Source organism: Mytilus galloprovincialis, chromosome 4 (assembly GCF_965363235.1).
Source record: "Mytilus galloprovincialis chromosome 4, xbMytGall1.hap1.1, whole genome shotgun sequence".
NCBI classification, from domain to species: domain Eukaryota; kingdom Metazoa; phylum Mollusca; class Bivalvia; order Mytilida; family Mytilidae; genus Mytilus; species Mytilus galloprovincialis.
The window spans coordinates 51161298-51178152 of NC_134841.1; the positions used below are offsets into that span (position 1 = coordinate 51161298).

Genomic DNA, 16855 nt, shown 5'->3' on the forward strand with positions numbered 1-16855 from the left:
TTGATAATTAGTTATTCACTTGCAAGTGAATGAGGTGACCTCTTTAAATCCGTATTCATGTGAACTTCAATTTAACCCCTAGCTAGAGATAGACAACGCATGCATTGTACGTGTACTGGTTATTTAAAGAAAAAGAATGTCAACTATGAAAGTGAAACTACGGTTAATCATTTGATTACTAATTCGATGCACATAAAATTATTCTTATACGGTTAAAAACAATGAGAAACATCTATTTTTAATCTATAAAATAAAATCAAACAGACCTATAAAACTCCAATTGCACGTGTTGGTTTAATCTATTCATATCTTTATTTATGTTTACATCGCTTATATGGTCATCTGAGGTCAAATCGATAGTTAATGAGATGGGGTCTGGACTAAAATACACACGAAACGAACCTATATATTATCTACCCCATGCTCTGTAAACTGTTTATTTTAGACTTTTGATAGTTTGGAGTAATGTTTTACATTGTTATAAATCAAATATGAGAATTTGAGTCAAATCAGTGACCATGAATTTGACAGCTAGTGCCCCTTTAAAATACTGCTATTAAATTTTCTATACAGTCATTTTAAAGTTCTATCGTTTTACTTCATTAAAAAAAAGAAGCTATAAGTTATAATGTACAATATACTATTTATATGTAGATGTAAAATATATAATCAATTATCGCTCTTTATTGTTACATATGGTGAATAATTATATGAATAGTTCCCAAAAATCTGGTTGTATATGTATGACATGTTTATAGTCAAGTTTGACCTCTTTTATAAAGCTTAGATTGACAAATTACATTAAATAATTGACAGTTAATAACGGTTACTTGTCAAACATGTAACTTGGCTTCAAATAAGGACTTTCCTTATTAAATATATCAATAATAGGATTATAATTAGGTTTACATGTATATTTTCTTATTGATAAAATCTGTATGTACAATTAGTGACTGATCAGATCATTGGACATTCTTGATAATAATAGAATTCATTTGAATGTCAATCAAACTTTTGAATGATTGAAATGACAGATATTGTAGACAATTAAATAAAGTAACTGACTGACTTAGGGTGTAGTGAAATTATCTAAACTAAAATGGTTACTTTTTTTTATGTCATGTATGTGAGCTTTTCTTATCTTTTCATACATCTTTCTTCTGATATCCATAATAAGGTTTAAAAAAAAGTAATCTCTTCTTAAAGCAATCACTTTGTTTCCCTCCAATAATTCAAAATACCTCTATATCAACCAACATTTCGAGTTTCTAAATTTCTTGTTAAATATTTGACCTCAAGTTTATATTGAAGAGATTCATGTTAATCCTGAATTGTACCTTTCTACAAGCCAATTTTCAACCAATGTGTAAAGTGTTGCAGTAGTGACACATGATACTGCTAAAAGACTCAAGCATGTTTTATGAAAATGTAATACATCTGCTCTAACTTGTTATGGAAAGTCACGCACAAAGAAATTGAGGCTCAAAATATATTTCTCATTCAGACAATTTTCATTCTTGTAAGGCCAACTAAAATTAATTAGTAGATTTTCATCCAAATTTTTGAAAAAAATGGGGCGGGTGGGAGGATTTTATTTTTTAAATTTTATTTCATATGAAACCTTCTGGTCACGGTTTATTCATATATGCAAGTGTATTGTAATAATAAGCTTATATCATGTAAATACATCCATAAGGTGTCTTGTATAAGACAGTAACAATTAAAACCAAGGAGTAACCAAAGACTCATAAAACCAAAAGACATTTACATCAACAGTTACAAATAATAAGTAGGAAACAACACGAACTCCACTAAAAACCAGGAGTGAAATCAGGTGCTCCGGAAGGGTAAGCATTTCCTGCACCGTATACGGCTCCCGTCATGTTATTTCTTTGTTCAGTTCGGTAATGATGGAAGGTTATTATGACTGAGGAAGAATATCACTGAGATATGATTTCTGACACACTTTTGTCATAATGGCCAATCAGCTCATGATGGCGACCATAAAATTGCTTGAGTGATGACTTTAATTTGATTGATTCATAGCCCTGTCTTATCAACTTTTGAGAAAGCAGTATTCCTCGTTCAACAAATCAACGTACTTTGAGCTAGCTCTAGAGTAACGTATCAATTGAGACACATATATACTCCATATGCTGGTGCCGCTTTTTCAAATTCGTAAATATATATCTCTGATTGGCAATCACTGTTATTCATGTAATTACCGCTTTAGATACCTATTTTATAGTAAACAGCAGAAATGAGGAGAAATGCTCTCTTCAGTTGGACTACCTCCATCAAATGTATTTTGCTTTCTAAGCAATGTTTTGTTGTCCTAATAAAATGAAGCAAATGCATTGGTATGCAACACGAGTACGATAAGTACAGAATAAAATGAAAACTTAAACAGTGTTGAAATAATAGGGTTGGTCCTTAGTATGCAAGATGCAAATATAATTACAATGTAAAACATAAAGTTGTTTAATGACTCTATCGTGGGTATTGTGACAGAGGATGTTTGCTGTTTTTCTACAAAAAACGAAAGGCATGGCTAAATCTAAATCTAAGAGCTTGCTATAAATTAATAAATAAAAAATGCGTATGTTTGTCGATTTTCTGAACTCAATATACCGTCACCAATCTAAAAAGTTCATGCTTGTGTCAATTTCTTTATTCCAGTCAAATGTGTTCCACGATTCTTACGCTTTTGGGTTTCATTCACAGTTCAAATTTCTTGACACAAAGTCATTGTATAAATAAAATAAATCCAAGGTGTTTTATTCACAAACATTTGTGTCATTTGTGACATACGCCGATTTGCGTTTTTGGACACAGCATATTACTCGTAACCCGAATATTTCATGCCCTTCTCGTAATCAATCTCTATTCTCGGTAAATGATGTTGTCATCATAGATCAGAATATATCGACTTAATGATTTTAGTAAGAATACTCTGAGAAATACGAAAACCGTATTTTAAAACAGGAAGTTTTACATGAAGCGAAATTATCGACGGTTACCGGTAACGGAAATGAACAAAATCCGGAAATCATATTTTTTTCAAAAATAAAAAAAATCGGGGCGGGAAGATTTCAGAGGGGCGGGCGGGGATGAAAATCTATCAATTAATTTTAATTGGCCTAAATTTGTTTGCTTGTTTTGGTAAATAGCAACATTATTAGCACCATTGTATGTCAGAGTAGGTTTACTTTTATGTATGTCCTAAATGTGAGTGGCTGAATTGTTGGTATGACCAGTCACCTAAATGGCCATCACAGTTTACTAGTTTTAAAATAGCTATCACAGTTTACTAGTTCTCAGTTGTGTTTTCCTTTAATTTTTCTTCTTAATCAATTTGTAATAAATAAATCATATGTAATTACACATATGTTGTAACATGTATTTGCAAAATTTAAAGCTCAAATTAAACTGTTTGTATTTCATGTATATGACTTTATCAGAAAATACTTAAAAATTAATGAGTTTAATGAAATGATGCCTAGGCGGCTAGGCCACACTTAAAAATATTATGATTTGCCCAAATCCTACCCAGAGGTAGAACCAGTGGGTAGGTAGGCAGGCATTTTCTTTTTCTTTTTTGGGCAAAGAAAAAATTATGTTCTTTTAGTTTCATGCCTATCTGATCACAAAAAAAATATCACATCAGCAGGACAATAGAGATTTTGAGAAGGCAGCTTTTTTCTGCGTAACTAGGGCTAGGGCAAACAAACATACTCTTTTTTTATGACCCTACCCCCTTTTCTTTAGATGTCAATAATAGATCATTAGGTGGTAATCAAAACTGCAATTATTATCATGCAACAATGACTATTGCATAATGCATAATAAAAAGTCATTTAGACTGAGGAGAGTGGTCACAACACCTGTATTAATATTATTACTGTTTTACTTACTTATATAGATATAAATGAAGTTTAATGGGTATTTTTGCATTGTGTATATAATTTGTGTTGTATTGTTTATATGCCTTCAACCACACAGGTTTAAATGTGCATTTCATTAATAGATTATTATTATTTTTATTTTTTTTAGATATTTTACCCAGAAACCACAGATATTTATGACAGGAAGAACATGCCAAGAAGTATCTACTGTATACATGCGCTCAGGTAATCTTTTCCTTCCTCACCTTACCAAACTTGCACAGTGTGTAATATCATTTCGTGGTGTTATATATTGGTTCATCCTTCTGTGACCATCAATATTTCATCATTTACTGAAGAAAATTGTGGTTAAAATATGGTTTAAATCTGTTGCTCATAGCTGTTATGCCCCAACTGCTTCTTATACCCCCGACTAGCGAAGGGGACATTAAGTTTTACCCTTGTCTGTACGTCCATATGTCTGTTAATCCCAAAATTGAGTTACAGAGGAAACCTTACCACAAAGAAAACAGTGTTTGGGGAGAAAATTCTTAGAATAAAAAGTCTGACTAAACAGCGGCAGTCTCAAAAGAGCCATAACTGTTCAATATCTAACGCAAAAAATCTAAGTGACATCTTGTGAAACCACAAATCAGGGCACGTAACAAATTTGGCAGAAGAAGAATAAAAATAAACAGAACAAATACTATAGGTCTTTCCACAGAATAGTGGATGGAAAGACCTTATTAAAATTAGCATCAAAGCAATAAAAAAATATTGAAGCCAAGTTAATGGATTTTCATGTAAACTATTGCCCAGTAATCATGGTAATAAAAACTCTACAAGGGGATAATCTGTTATGATTCCTTCAGGAGTTATACATTTCGGCACATACATTTTCTTCCACTGTAAGCCAGATAAACGTGTTGTCCCACTTGGAAATGTAAATTATTGTAAAAATTACTTTCTGCTGGATAAGTCTTATATTGATATAAAGTTATCTTTGATGATGAATTGTGTTGTATGCTATAGTCATTCTTTTTACTTTTTCAGTTTGTTCTGCTTCAAATTAGGAATTGCTCCACAGATACAAGATCTTTATGGAAAAGTACAGTTTACAGGTGAGGTCTGGAAAACATTTGGTTTACAGTATTTTTTTAATATCTGTAGAATAAAGCTCTTTGGAATTCTTCATTGAAGCCTTATCTTGATTTACCAGCTATTTAGTTAAATTCATATTTTCAAACCCTTTCAAATCAATCTGATACTAAGTCTAATATTCTAATATTAAAAGATACCTTAGGCCTACATCTACTATTCTTTGTATAGACATTTGAAAGGAGCAATAATACTTGTACAGCTGAGATTTATGGTATATTTTTTAAATTTTTCAAAAGTTTCTTGATAGTATTTATAGCTACAGTACTCCGCCATAAGTATTCTTAAAACAACAATGGCGGTCACGTCACGGAAGGGTAAACAAGATTTGACCATCGTCTCCATGTCACAATCGGGATTGCAATGAATCTATATATAGATGGTCATGTGGAAAAACATGTGGTTGTCATATGACACGTGCGTGATGACGTCAGAGGCGTCTGCACTTACGTTGTAGCTAATGTAAACAAAATGGGTTGCAAGGGAAAAGAACTAACTGTATAAATGAATTTTGATGAATTTCAAGTGTTATTAGATGTTGGAAACAATAAAGGAGAACCGGTTAACAACCAATGTGATTAACAAATTATAATTTAAATATGAATTTATTTCTTAGAGGGTCAATTTGATTTCGTGGGGATTGTTTATTAATTATAAAACTTTTTAGAGTTAATACTTATATGGCCTATTTTTGCTTGATGAGCAATTCATAGATTTTTATAGAAATAAGGACAATAAAAGAAGTAAACCAGGACTAGAATAGTGTTTAGTATTAGCACCAGAGTCCCCAAAAATCAGACTGATTCAGTTTATAATTTTACATTTTAAAATTTTCAGAAGAGGAAATAAGTGCCATGAGATCAGAGTTGGAAAAATATGGAATTCAAATGCCGGCTTTTAGCAAAATTGGTGGAATACTTGCAAATGAGGTAAAATTAATTTTCTATTTAAAAAATAAAATAAATTTAAATGATGTACTTGTCTTTGTTGGCTAACAATATATCTGCTTTATTGTAAAAGTATATAAATGTTACATTGGCACTTCATATATATATATTTATGCCTCATTAAAAAGATGATTATGATGGATGACTGACTCTCAGTGTCAAACTATATGTGTATAAATTGCATGCAGTGACATAGGTCCAGACTTGGTATTGGTCTTGTCATTTGCAGGAAAACTATTTTGTCACAATTTTAACATTAGTATAAACATCACAAACATTTCTGAATATTTTTTTTCAGATGTCAGTTGACGATGCTGCATGTAAGTTTATCTTTATTTTACCTATTTGGATGGTTGTTTTGCAGTTAACTCTTTTTATTTTATTCAATTCGATTCAATTCAATATCTTATTGGAAAGAGCACAATAGAGACATGATCCAAATACAGACAATTAAAATATTAAAACAACATATAAATGAAATAAAGATGCATGTAACAACAAGTCATAAGTAAATTATATGGATACCATAACATTCTAATAATAAAATTGAGAATGGAAATGGGGAATGTGTCAAAGAAACAACAACCCGACCATAGAACAGACGAACAGCAGAAGGTCACACTATATCTGCATATTTCATTGAAATGTAACATTCAATGTAACAATAAGTATATTCTATGACTACGTTTACTTTACTACATTGGTTAGAGGTATAGGGGGAGGGTTGAGATCTCACAAACATGTTTAACCCCGCCGCATTTTTGCGCCTGTCCCAAGTCAGGAGCCTCTGGCCTTTGTTAGTCTTGTATTATTTTAATTTTAGTTTCTTGTGTACAATTTGGAAATTAGTATGGCGTTCATTATCACTGGACTAGTATATATTTGTTTAGGGGCCAGCTGAAGGACGCCTCCGGGTGCAGGAATTTCTCGCTACATTGAAGACCTGTTGGTGACCCTCTGCTGTTGTTTTTTATTTGGTCGGGTTGTTGTCTCTTTGACACATTCCCCATTTCCATTCTCAATTTTACCATTACATTCTAAACTCGTATATATATTGATACCATAAACTTATACATCAGTATTATTCTAAATTTTCATAATTTTACTTAAAACACACAATCACCTATATAAGATATATGTGTACATGCACGAACTACTATAAAAGATTATTATCTGACGAAACATCAGGTGGTCTTTGAAATCAAGAGCATCTTCAATATACATACAAATAGATTTTAGTTCTTTTTAGACATAAAAAGTAATGAATTTTTATTCCTTTAAAAGTTTTTAGGAAAAGATTTTAATAGTCATAGCTATAGCAATGAGGGTTATCCTACAATCATTGTACAAATATTGTACAAAAAACATGAACACAAATAAATTTTTGCTTTATTTGTATTTTTCCAAGTGATAAAATCTTCTATTACTTGGCTTCCATGTTGAGCAAACAGTAATGGATAAACACTTTGATTTTCAACTGAAGGTACCATTGAAGGATACTTTTATGGTTTTTGATCTTTGTGGACCTGTAGCATTCCTTAATATTATGTAAATTAGTTAGTATAATAACATTATTGAGGTTACATTAATGGAAAAAAATGTTTTGTACACATACCCATTCTTTTACCAGAATATATATTGACGCCAATGAGTGGTTGTCTCAACTTGACACATTTTGTTATTTGCAATATGGTATTCTTTTCTATATGGGTTCTCAATATAAATAATTATCCATTGTTAGCTATTTTTAAAATGTTCCCAAAAATACATAAAAATTTCATAGTCATTAGTGCCCAGATTTCAATGAAACTTGATATCCATGTGCACTGTAGAACATATTCTAAATTAATTCCTGTTGGCAAAATTTACATAAATTGATACTGTGTGAACATGTGTTGGCTTATGTTTTATCCTTTGTTTCTCCAAATCACATAAAAATAGACAAATGCCAAACAGGACTCAGTTTACTATACTGTAAACCTACCTATTTTTGCCAATACTTTGTTTGGGAGAGATCCGTTTGCGCCAAAAATGCGTCCTTATGCGCCACAACATTTTTTTCTCCAATGCTATGTTTGCGCCACATGTTTTAAAATGACATGGTATCATCTGCGCCAAAAATAAAACATACAATTGCGCCAATTAGAATAAAAAATTACTTCCCTACTCCTTTATTCGGACTTGGAACTGGCAGTTTACGCGGCAAATGTTTCCTTTTCTGGAACATATCTTCTTCTTACTGCTGCTGCATGGGCACTTCCCAATTTTATGTATGTAGTAGCTTGTCAACAACATATGTGGTTAAAACATAACCAGCAAAAGCTTCTTTTTTCTTCTCTATTGGCATATCTTTATTAAACATTCAGCAAGGCAATAAGTTTTTATTCTCTCTCTGTACATTGACTGTCTAATGTATTTTAAGTAATTTCTCTCCAGATGCTCATCTTCATGGTGAAATATCCGAACATATGATACTTTTAAGCCAAAAATAAGAATAAATATATATCAATCATTAATATTTATGATAGATTTGAGTACAGGTAAATTGGCGCAAATGAGTTCCAAATATTGGCGCAATTGATACATTTGGAAAACAAAATTTGGCGCAAATGATACCCTGAAAAACAGTAATTGGTACAAAAGGACTGCTGCCCTTTGTTTCCCATTTAGCTCTCTTTAGCGCATTTCGTAGTGATTTAATTTCTCAATTCTCAAATTAACTTGATGTAGATACATAGTAGAGAAAAGAAAAAAAAATTACATATTCACAACGATTTATGTTCCTGTTATTTTTTATTCACCAAAGTAGTGAAAATAAATAGCTTGGAAAATTTAATTGGCTTACAGTATATCTTGTGTTTGTTTTATATTTCATTGATGTTTCCCCAACACGTCTCTTCATTCATGTTGTTCTTTTCAGTGCATGCTGCCATTATTGCAATAAATGAGGCAATAGACAACGACAATGCAGAAGAAACCATGGCAGCACTTCAGAACCCCTCAGCATTGTTAGCTCAATTGCATGGTGAAAGTGCAGAAAAATATCAAACTTTATTGTTTGCAGCAAAGGAAACTAAAGCAGAAGCAGCAAGGAACAGGGTTTGTAGACAATATAGAGAATCTAGCATGGATGAGGATAAATATGTAGTTCTATATATGGTCAAATTGTTTGGATATGGTCATTGGGCTTCATGGTTTTTATACCATAAAAAATATTTTGTATTCGTATAATGCTATGATGTTGTAGTCATCTGCGTTGTTGTTATCGTCTGAAGACACATTTGGTTTCCAGACAATGACTTTAGTTTAAGTGAATGGATCTCTTTATAAATTTACAACAAGGTTCAATGCAAAAAAAGGAAGGTTGTGATGGATTTTAAGTGTTATAGTACTATCAGGATAGGAGTTACGGGCCAAAAAGGGTCAAAAGACCAGCATTTTTTTAGTTTCAGGATATTAACTTGTGTGTAAGTGTATGGATGTCTCTGAGAATGTGCACAAGGTTCCATATTACAAAGGAGAAGCTGGGATTTAATTTTGAGTGGTCATTCCCCAATACATGCAGGAATCAGGAGTTAAAAAGGTGCCAAAAAAAAGCATTTTTCCAGTTTCTAGACAAAAAAATTCAGACTAAATATTTTGTCCAAATTTGTCCCAACTTTTCAGGGTTTGATTTTTATTTGTAGCTTCTTCCCCTTTGGCTGAAAAGTTCCCCTTACATTCCACAGTGAGTGTCTCAGACTGGTTTAGACATTTCCAATTTATTAAAAACATTTGGGAAGATCTGAAAGTGGCCATCAGAGGCAGGTGATAACTAAAATAAAATGACTTTTAAAGCAGGTTTGACTAATTTGAATGATTTATGTAATTTTGAATATTTTTGTTTACAGAGTTTGGACAAGAATTTAGAGCATGATGTTTATGATGAGTATTTAACCCAAGCTGAAATTCAAGGAAATGTTAACAAAATTAACAGTAAGAAACAATTTAAATAATTATGCATTATTTAAAATTTCTAAGCACATATGCAAAGCTTTATACAAAAAACTGAAAATTAAATGTCTTAAGCTGGCAGTGTTATATTTATTAACAATTTCTGCTAAATGAAAATACTTTGCAGTTTTATATTTATTGACAATGGCTGCTATAAAATGAAAATACTTTGTTCACCTGTTAGTTCACAAAAAAGTTATATAATATTTGTTTTGTCGAACTTATTTTGTTATGATTATTTTTTAGCTGTCGAGGCTTTAGTGAGAGTTGATGATGCTTTATCCAGAAAAGACAAAGATTTATTACTACAGCTGCTAAAATCACATGATCTTGGTATTCGTAATGTCAAAGATGAAAATATAGACTTTTATATAATACATCTGGATGAGGCTAGGGATAATAAAATGGTAAATAATTTTTAAAAAAATCACATAAAAATACTAAATCTATTAAACCAAATAGAGACACCAAGAGCCAATACATATAATAAGATAGCAAAATGTCAGCAAGATTTTTTTTATAATTTTAAAAGACCAACCTAACTGCGAACTAAGTTCATAAGTACTTGAAGTCTCCCAAACAGTGTTTGAGCAATAACCTGAAAATACTTTGATGAAATCTTTTCAAATTTAGTTATGTTATTTCCTGTGACGAAATGAAAGTCCAGTCCGATTTTCCCTATTCCCACATATATCATTAGGACAAGTGGGAAGACTGAACATTCAATACATTGAAAAAAAATTGAATTGAATTTTTATATTTCCATTGCTTATTAAGAAATAATTCCATCATGTCATGCTCTATACTCATTTCAACATGGGTAGGCATTATATTTGTCGATATTTTACACTGAGCATTAGGGGGGTGTAAAATATGGTAAAAAAAAATGCACAGCCATGTTTAAATGAGCATATAGCATGACATGAAGAAATTATTTCGATTCTAATAGGACAAATACAGTATTTTTATAGGTCGAAGCATAGGAAAACCCCTTAAAAATGTTTGGCTGTTCTCATTTCCTCCCTGTGGAGTCTGTACATTGCATTTTCATATTTAATAAAATGAAAGCAGGGTAAATATATGTTCTTTGATAAACAATATATAATTAAAGTTTGTGTAAGTTGCTAAAATGTATAAATTTTATTAGGAAAACAATGAAAATATTGAGTATATAAACAGTAAATTTGTTCACATTTGTCAAATGTCAAACATATTTCATACCTGCCAACTGTCACTATTTGCAGGGGATTTCCCCCATGGCAGCTCCAAAATGGAAATTTTGAAAGAGCAATTTTGTCAATAATTTTAAACAAAACAGTTCATTTGACTAGGGCCATCCACTTTAAAAAAGTATGAAGAAGCCAAAAAGCAACATTGAAATACATTTGAAGGCCCCCTTGATGGTTTTATAGGACTGTAAGAGCCATGTACCACGTAAAACCCCCATGGGCATTTTGAAAAGTTGGCAGGTATGATATTTTGTACTCGTTAGAACAAGGCATTGTTTACAAAGCATAATAAGGACGTCATACATGTATTAAATTTACCCTTAGTGAATAATGTTGTTTCCAAGACTCATTTAATTTACGCAATTTACCATATTTTTACTATGATTTTAATTTATTATACGACAGCAAAAAGTTTTTTTGAATCGTATAATGGTATGATGTTGTCTGCATCGTCATCGTTCAAAGACACATTTGATGTCTGAACATTTACTTTAGTTTTAAGTGATTGGATATCTATGAAATTTAATAAGAAGGTTTAATGATGCGTTTTGTTATTTGATTTTGCCATGTGATTATGGACTTTCCCAATTGATCTTCCTCTAAGTTCAGTATTTTTGTGATTTTACTTTTTAATACCACAAAAGGAAGGTTAAGATTGATTTTGGGGATGATGGTCCCAACCGTTTTGGAATTATGGGCCCAAAAGGGGCCCAACACAAGCATTTTTCTATTTCTCCAGATATTAACTTGTGTATAAGTATTTCAATTGCTCTGAAATTGTACCACCATGTTTAATACCACAAGTAGAAGGTTTGAATTCATTTTGGGGGTTATTGTGCCAGCAGTTTCGGTATTAAAGGGGCACTAGCTATGATATATATAGAAAATTTAAAGTATGATTTTTTTATTTCAATCATTTATGAAAGTGAAATAGTGAAATAATAATTCACTTTTAGCAGCTAAAATGGTTCAATTTTGTCAAATTAAGCTAATAAAAATTGATAATGAATTATTCACTTGCAAGTGAATAATTTGACCTCATTACACTTGTATTCATGTGAACTCCATTTTAACCCCGTAGAAAGAGATAGAATAACGCATGCATTGCCCGTGTACTGTTATTTAAAGGAAAAGAATGTCAACATTGAAAGTGAAACAAAGGTAAATAATTTGATTGACTGATTTGATCCACAAAAAATCTTTCTTATTTAGGAAAAAATGACGATAAACATAACTTTTTAATCTATAATACAAAATTTAGTAGACCTATAAAAATCTAACTGCACGAGTTGCTTAATCTATTTATATCTATGTTTATGTTTACATCGCTTATATGGTCATAGAAGGTCAACTCGAAATTTAATTAGATTGCGCCATTGCTAAAATTCACATGAAACCAAGCTCAATCCTATTGAGAACATGGCCTGTAAATTGTTTATTTTATACTTTTGATAGTTTGGAAATTTTTTTAACATTGTTATAAATAAATATGAGGATTTGAGTCAAATTGGTGAACATGAATTTGACAGCTAAAGCCCCTTTAAGGGCCAAAAAGGGGTCAACAACTAGCATTTTTATAGTTTCTGGACAATAACTTGTGTGTAAATGTATGGATGGCTCTTACATTGTACCACAAGGTTCCATATCACAAAAGGAAGGCTGGGATTAAGTTTGGGGGTAATTGCCAATTCATGTGGGAATTAGGGGCCAAACACAAGCATTTTTTTAGTTTCCAGACAATAACTCGTGTTTAAGAATATGGATCTCTGTGAAATCGTACTACAAGGTTCCATACTACAAAGGAAAGGCTGGGTTTGAGTGTGTGTGTAATTGCTCCAAGGGGGTGTCAAATATTTTTAAGGGGATCAAATTTTTTTTCAAAATTTTTCAAATTTCAAATTATTCAAATTTTTCAAGAAGAATCTTTAATTGCACAGTATTGTGCAATAGATTTGTAAGATCTTGACATTTAATTTGTGTCAGAAACCTATGCTATGTCAAAAATTTGATCACAATCCAAATTCAGACAGAATCAAGCTTGAATATTGTGTCCAAATTTGCCACAACTGTTCAGGGTTCAACCTCTGCGGTTGTATCAGGCTGCACTCAGCAAAACATTTTATCTTTGCATTGATTTTAAGTTACACATTTTCCTTATTTTTACAATGATTTAATTTACACCTTTACCTTATTTTTACAATGATTTGAAATTATGATTAACAGAATAATAACACTGATAAAGATTCCGTTTTGGGAAAAGAAGAAATCCAGGAGGCAGTCAATCAAGGCAATTTAGATGCTGATGTAGAATATCAAAGTGAGTTTTTTGGACTTGGTACATTGAAATATTAAGTTGGCATTTTCTTGTTCTTCTAGTTAGTTTGGCAAAAACATTTGTGTATTATTTGTGGTCCATTAATCTGAACCAAATTATATTATTATACCCTATTCTAGGAGTGGGGCTATATTGCAGTCACCTTGTATATGTGTCATTCTGTTTGTTCTTTAAACTTAAATGTCTGTCAATTTTTAATCTGAAGTTACTGGACACAATTACTTCATATTTGAATAGCAGTTAGCCAGTGTTCAAGTTCATGCATGGGGTAATCATAAGCAGTAGTCAAAGTCAGCTGTTATTGATTGCATTTTGCAATGTAAACATATTCTGAAGTACAGTCAAACCTCATTGTGTCGAAGTCGAAGGGATGGACAAAAGTATTTGACACATCCTAGGCTTGACTCATCTGAGGTTGAGTGTGTTGTCATAAATTTGGAATGCTTATGTTTTACTGTTATACCACTGTCACAGGTTAGGGGGAGGGTTTGGATCCCGCTAACTTGTATAACCCCGCCACATTATTTATGTAATGGCCTGTCCCAAGTCCGTAGCCTGTAATTCAGTGGTTGTCGTTTGTTTATGTGTTACATATTTGTTTTTCGTTCATTTTTTTTATACAAATAAGGCCGTTAGTTTTCTAATTTGAATTATTTTACATTGTCATATCGGGGCCTTTTATAGCTGACTATGTGATATGGGCTTTACTCATTGTTGAAGGCCATACGTTGACCTAAAGTTGTTAATGTCTGTGTCATTTTGGTCTCTTGTGGACAGTTGTCTCATTGGCAATCATACCACATCTTCTTTTTTATATGAATTAGGTATAAGATTTGTGTAAACTAGATTATCTCCATTTTTGGTCCTTCATAATAATTAAACACAAGTACAGATACAAATCATGACACTTTATGATAAGGGTACATAAGAAATACATCCAATTTGAATTTTACCATTAGGTCTGCATCTTTTAAAAATTCCTTCTTTCTAACTTCAAGTCATTGGGGTCAATTTACATTAATTTTTACCTTGACAAGACTGTAAAATTTACTAGACTTGACCAAGTATTCCAATCAACCGAGTTCAATTCATCAAAGGTAATTATACGTTGAACAAACAGGAATTTTTACTGGGATCGAGAAATCACTTTTACTCATGAATCTGAGTTTTCGACACAATGAGATTGACTGTATTATATGGAGTACAATGCAAAAAACAGGTTTTAATCATGATTACTTTTAGATTATGTTCAAATGATAACTCGCTTGATTGTTGAGCATATGTTGATTAAGTGAGATATAATGATCATGATTCTGTAAGAGTCCCGGTGTCAACAACCTTATGATTCCGATTCTATATACTTTGAATGAAAAGTATTTTCATCACACTTATTTTTAGGAATTACTTAACGGAATGACTTCATAATTTATTATGAAAAGGTGTATTAGGTATATCAAGCACAACAATGCGTGCAACTTATTGTTGCTTCAGAACAACTTATTATGAAAGAAACTGAAAATAAGACTGCTATATTTTGTAGGAGCTTTAGCAGTAACAAATATAAATTTAGCAATAGCCAATGATGAAGTGGATCATTTGGTGAAAGTTCTACAGAGTCCATCGTCTCAACTTCCTCCAGTGTTTGATACAGCTGGTTCCTTATATATGGAAGAATTCAAAAATATGAAAGATGAAAAACAGGTAAAATAGAATGATCAGTTGAATGATTTTATAGTGTAAACAATTAACTACTACTTACATTTGAGTAGTATACCCAGCTTTATACATCCTTTCTACATATTTCTGTTGTACTTGATTTTATTTTTATTAAAAGTTGTGAAAATGTCAATTAAAGGGTAACAATTGATTATAAAACAATATTAATGAAATTAAGTATGCAGTTGTTTGTATAAGTATTGGTACATATCATTTTGATGCATACTTCATCTGTCTGTCCTGTCTTGTGAACAGAACTATGCCTTCCAAGTTGTTATGGAATTTGTATCAAAGGATAATATTAGCTTTTTCTTGGACAAATTCCAAAATCAGTTTCAAACAACTATTTTTTTAAGGAGTTTTGCCCCTTGAAAATTTAGATTACAGGAACAATTACATTGTACAATGTTGTATGTGATCTAAAGGCTACATTTCTTAAGCTGAAAATTGCAAAAATTGCATTGAAAGCTATCTCACACCTGCCATATTTGACTACTGCACACAATGGCACAGTTTGACACAGAATTTAATTCCACATTTATGCAGCCTTGGATACAGAGCAGCAATCTTGCAAAAGTTGGTGTCGCCACATGATTTTAATAATAATATTAGAATGGTTTAGTAGTCAAATTCATATTTCTTAAACAATTTTTTTCTTAATTAAACTTTGTCATATCCTGTAATGTTAGAAACTTCAGAATTTTCATTCAGTCAAATGAAAAAAAATTATATGACAAAAATGTTATTTGTTTAAGAAATAGAATTACTAATATTTTATGTTCCTGAGTAAATATTTCCCATTTTGATCTTAAGATATACAGTCTAAAACTGTTTTGCACTTTGTGATATGTTTTTTTCTGCGTTATGCTCATCTAGGTTTAACTCTTTATATTTTATCTTATAGGATGATTTAGATTATGATGAAATTTATGCAGCTGTAAAAGGTAGGAATATTGGACTCTCCTGATTTATTTATAACACCAAAGAATGAAACTTGTAGTGCCATTACATTATACTTACAATTATAGGTCACCTGGTCCTTGAAATGCTGCCTTGCAGCAAGGTAAAGGTCTTAGAAAACATAAAATATTATAGAATTGTGGATAAATTATACTTACTTAACGTTTTGATAATATTGAATTCTAAATCCATGTTTCTATTCCTGTAAACTGATAAATTAATGTTTTCTACATCTGTTCTTGATGTATTTTTAACAGTATGCTGATAGTGGTGAGCACATATAGATTACAACTAATGATATTCAGACGGTTCTGGTAAATGAAACAACTGATAATAGATTGTTGTAAAAAACTTTGAAATAAGGAAAATGAATATAAGTAAAAGCACTTAAAGGAAATTTCATTCTATTAAAATTATACTTGCCATACTGGGCTTATTCATATACAGGTTTCTTAAATAGGTCTCCATTGTTTTACCTCTCTCAAGAACTTGAGGCTTTATGCAATCACATTGTCTCTCTGTCACAAGTTTGTCTGTCTATCGTCCAACAAATATTTTTCGTCACATTTTTCTCAGAAACTAGAATGACCGTATTTGGTTGGCTGCTTCATAGAGATGCGTAACATGTGAGCC

At 31.5% G+C, this 16855-nt stretch overlaps 1 protein-coding gene across 2 annotated transcripts in view; it reads left to right on the forward strand.

Annotated features, from left to right (window-relative positions):
• Positions 1–16855, forward strand: part of LOC143072387 (ras GTPase-activating-like protein IQGAP1) — a 98348-nt gene that overhangs the window by 17178 nt on the left and 64315 nt on the right. For both annotated transcript variants that reach the window (XM_076247291.1, XM_076247293.1), the window contains exons 5-14: positions 4054–4130; positions 4938–5005; positions 5880–5971; positions 6288–6309; positions 8910–9088; positions 9880–9964; positions 10229–10389; positions 13435–13528; positions 15087–15247; positions 16167–16206. In XM_076247291.1, coding sequence (XP_076103406.1) covers positions 4054–4130; positions 4938–5005; positions 5880–5971; positions 6288–6309; positions 8910–9088; positions 9880–9964; positions 10229–10389; positions 13435–13528; positions 15087–15247; positions 16167–16206 — 979 coding nt within the window. The remainder of the gene's footprint in view (positions 1–4053; positions 4131–4937; positions 5006–5879; positions 5972–6287; positions 6310–8909; positions 9089–9879; positions 9965–10228; positions 10390–13434; positions 13529–15086; positions 15248–16166; positions 16207–16855) is intronic.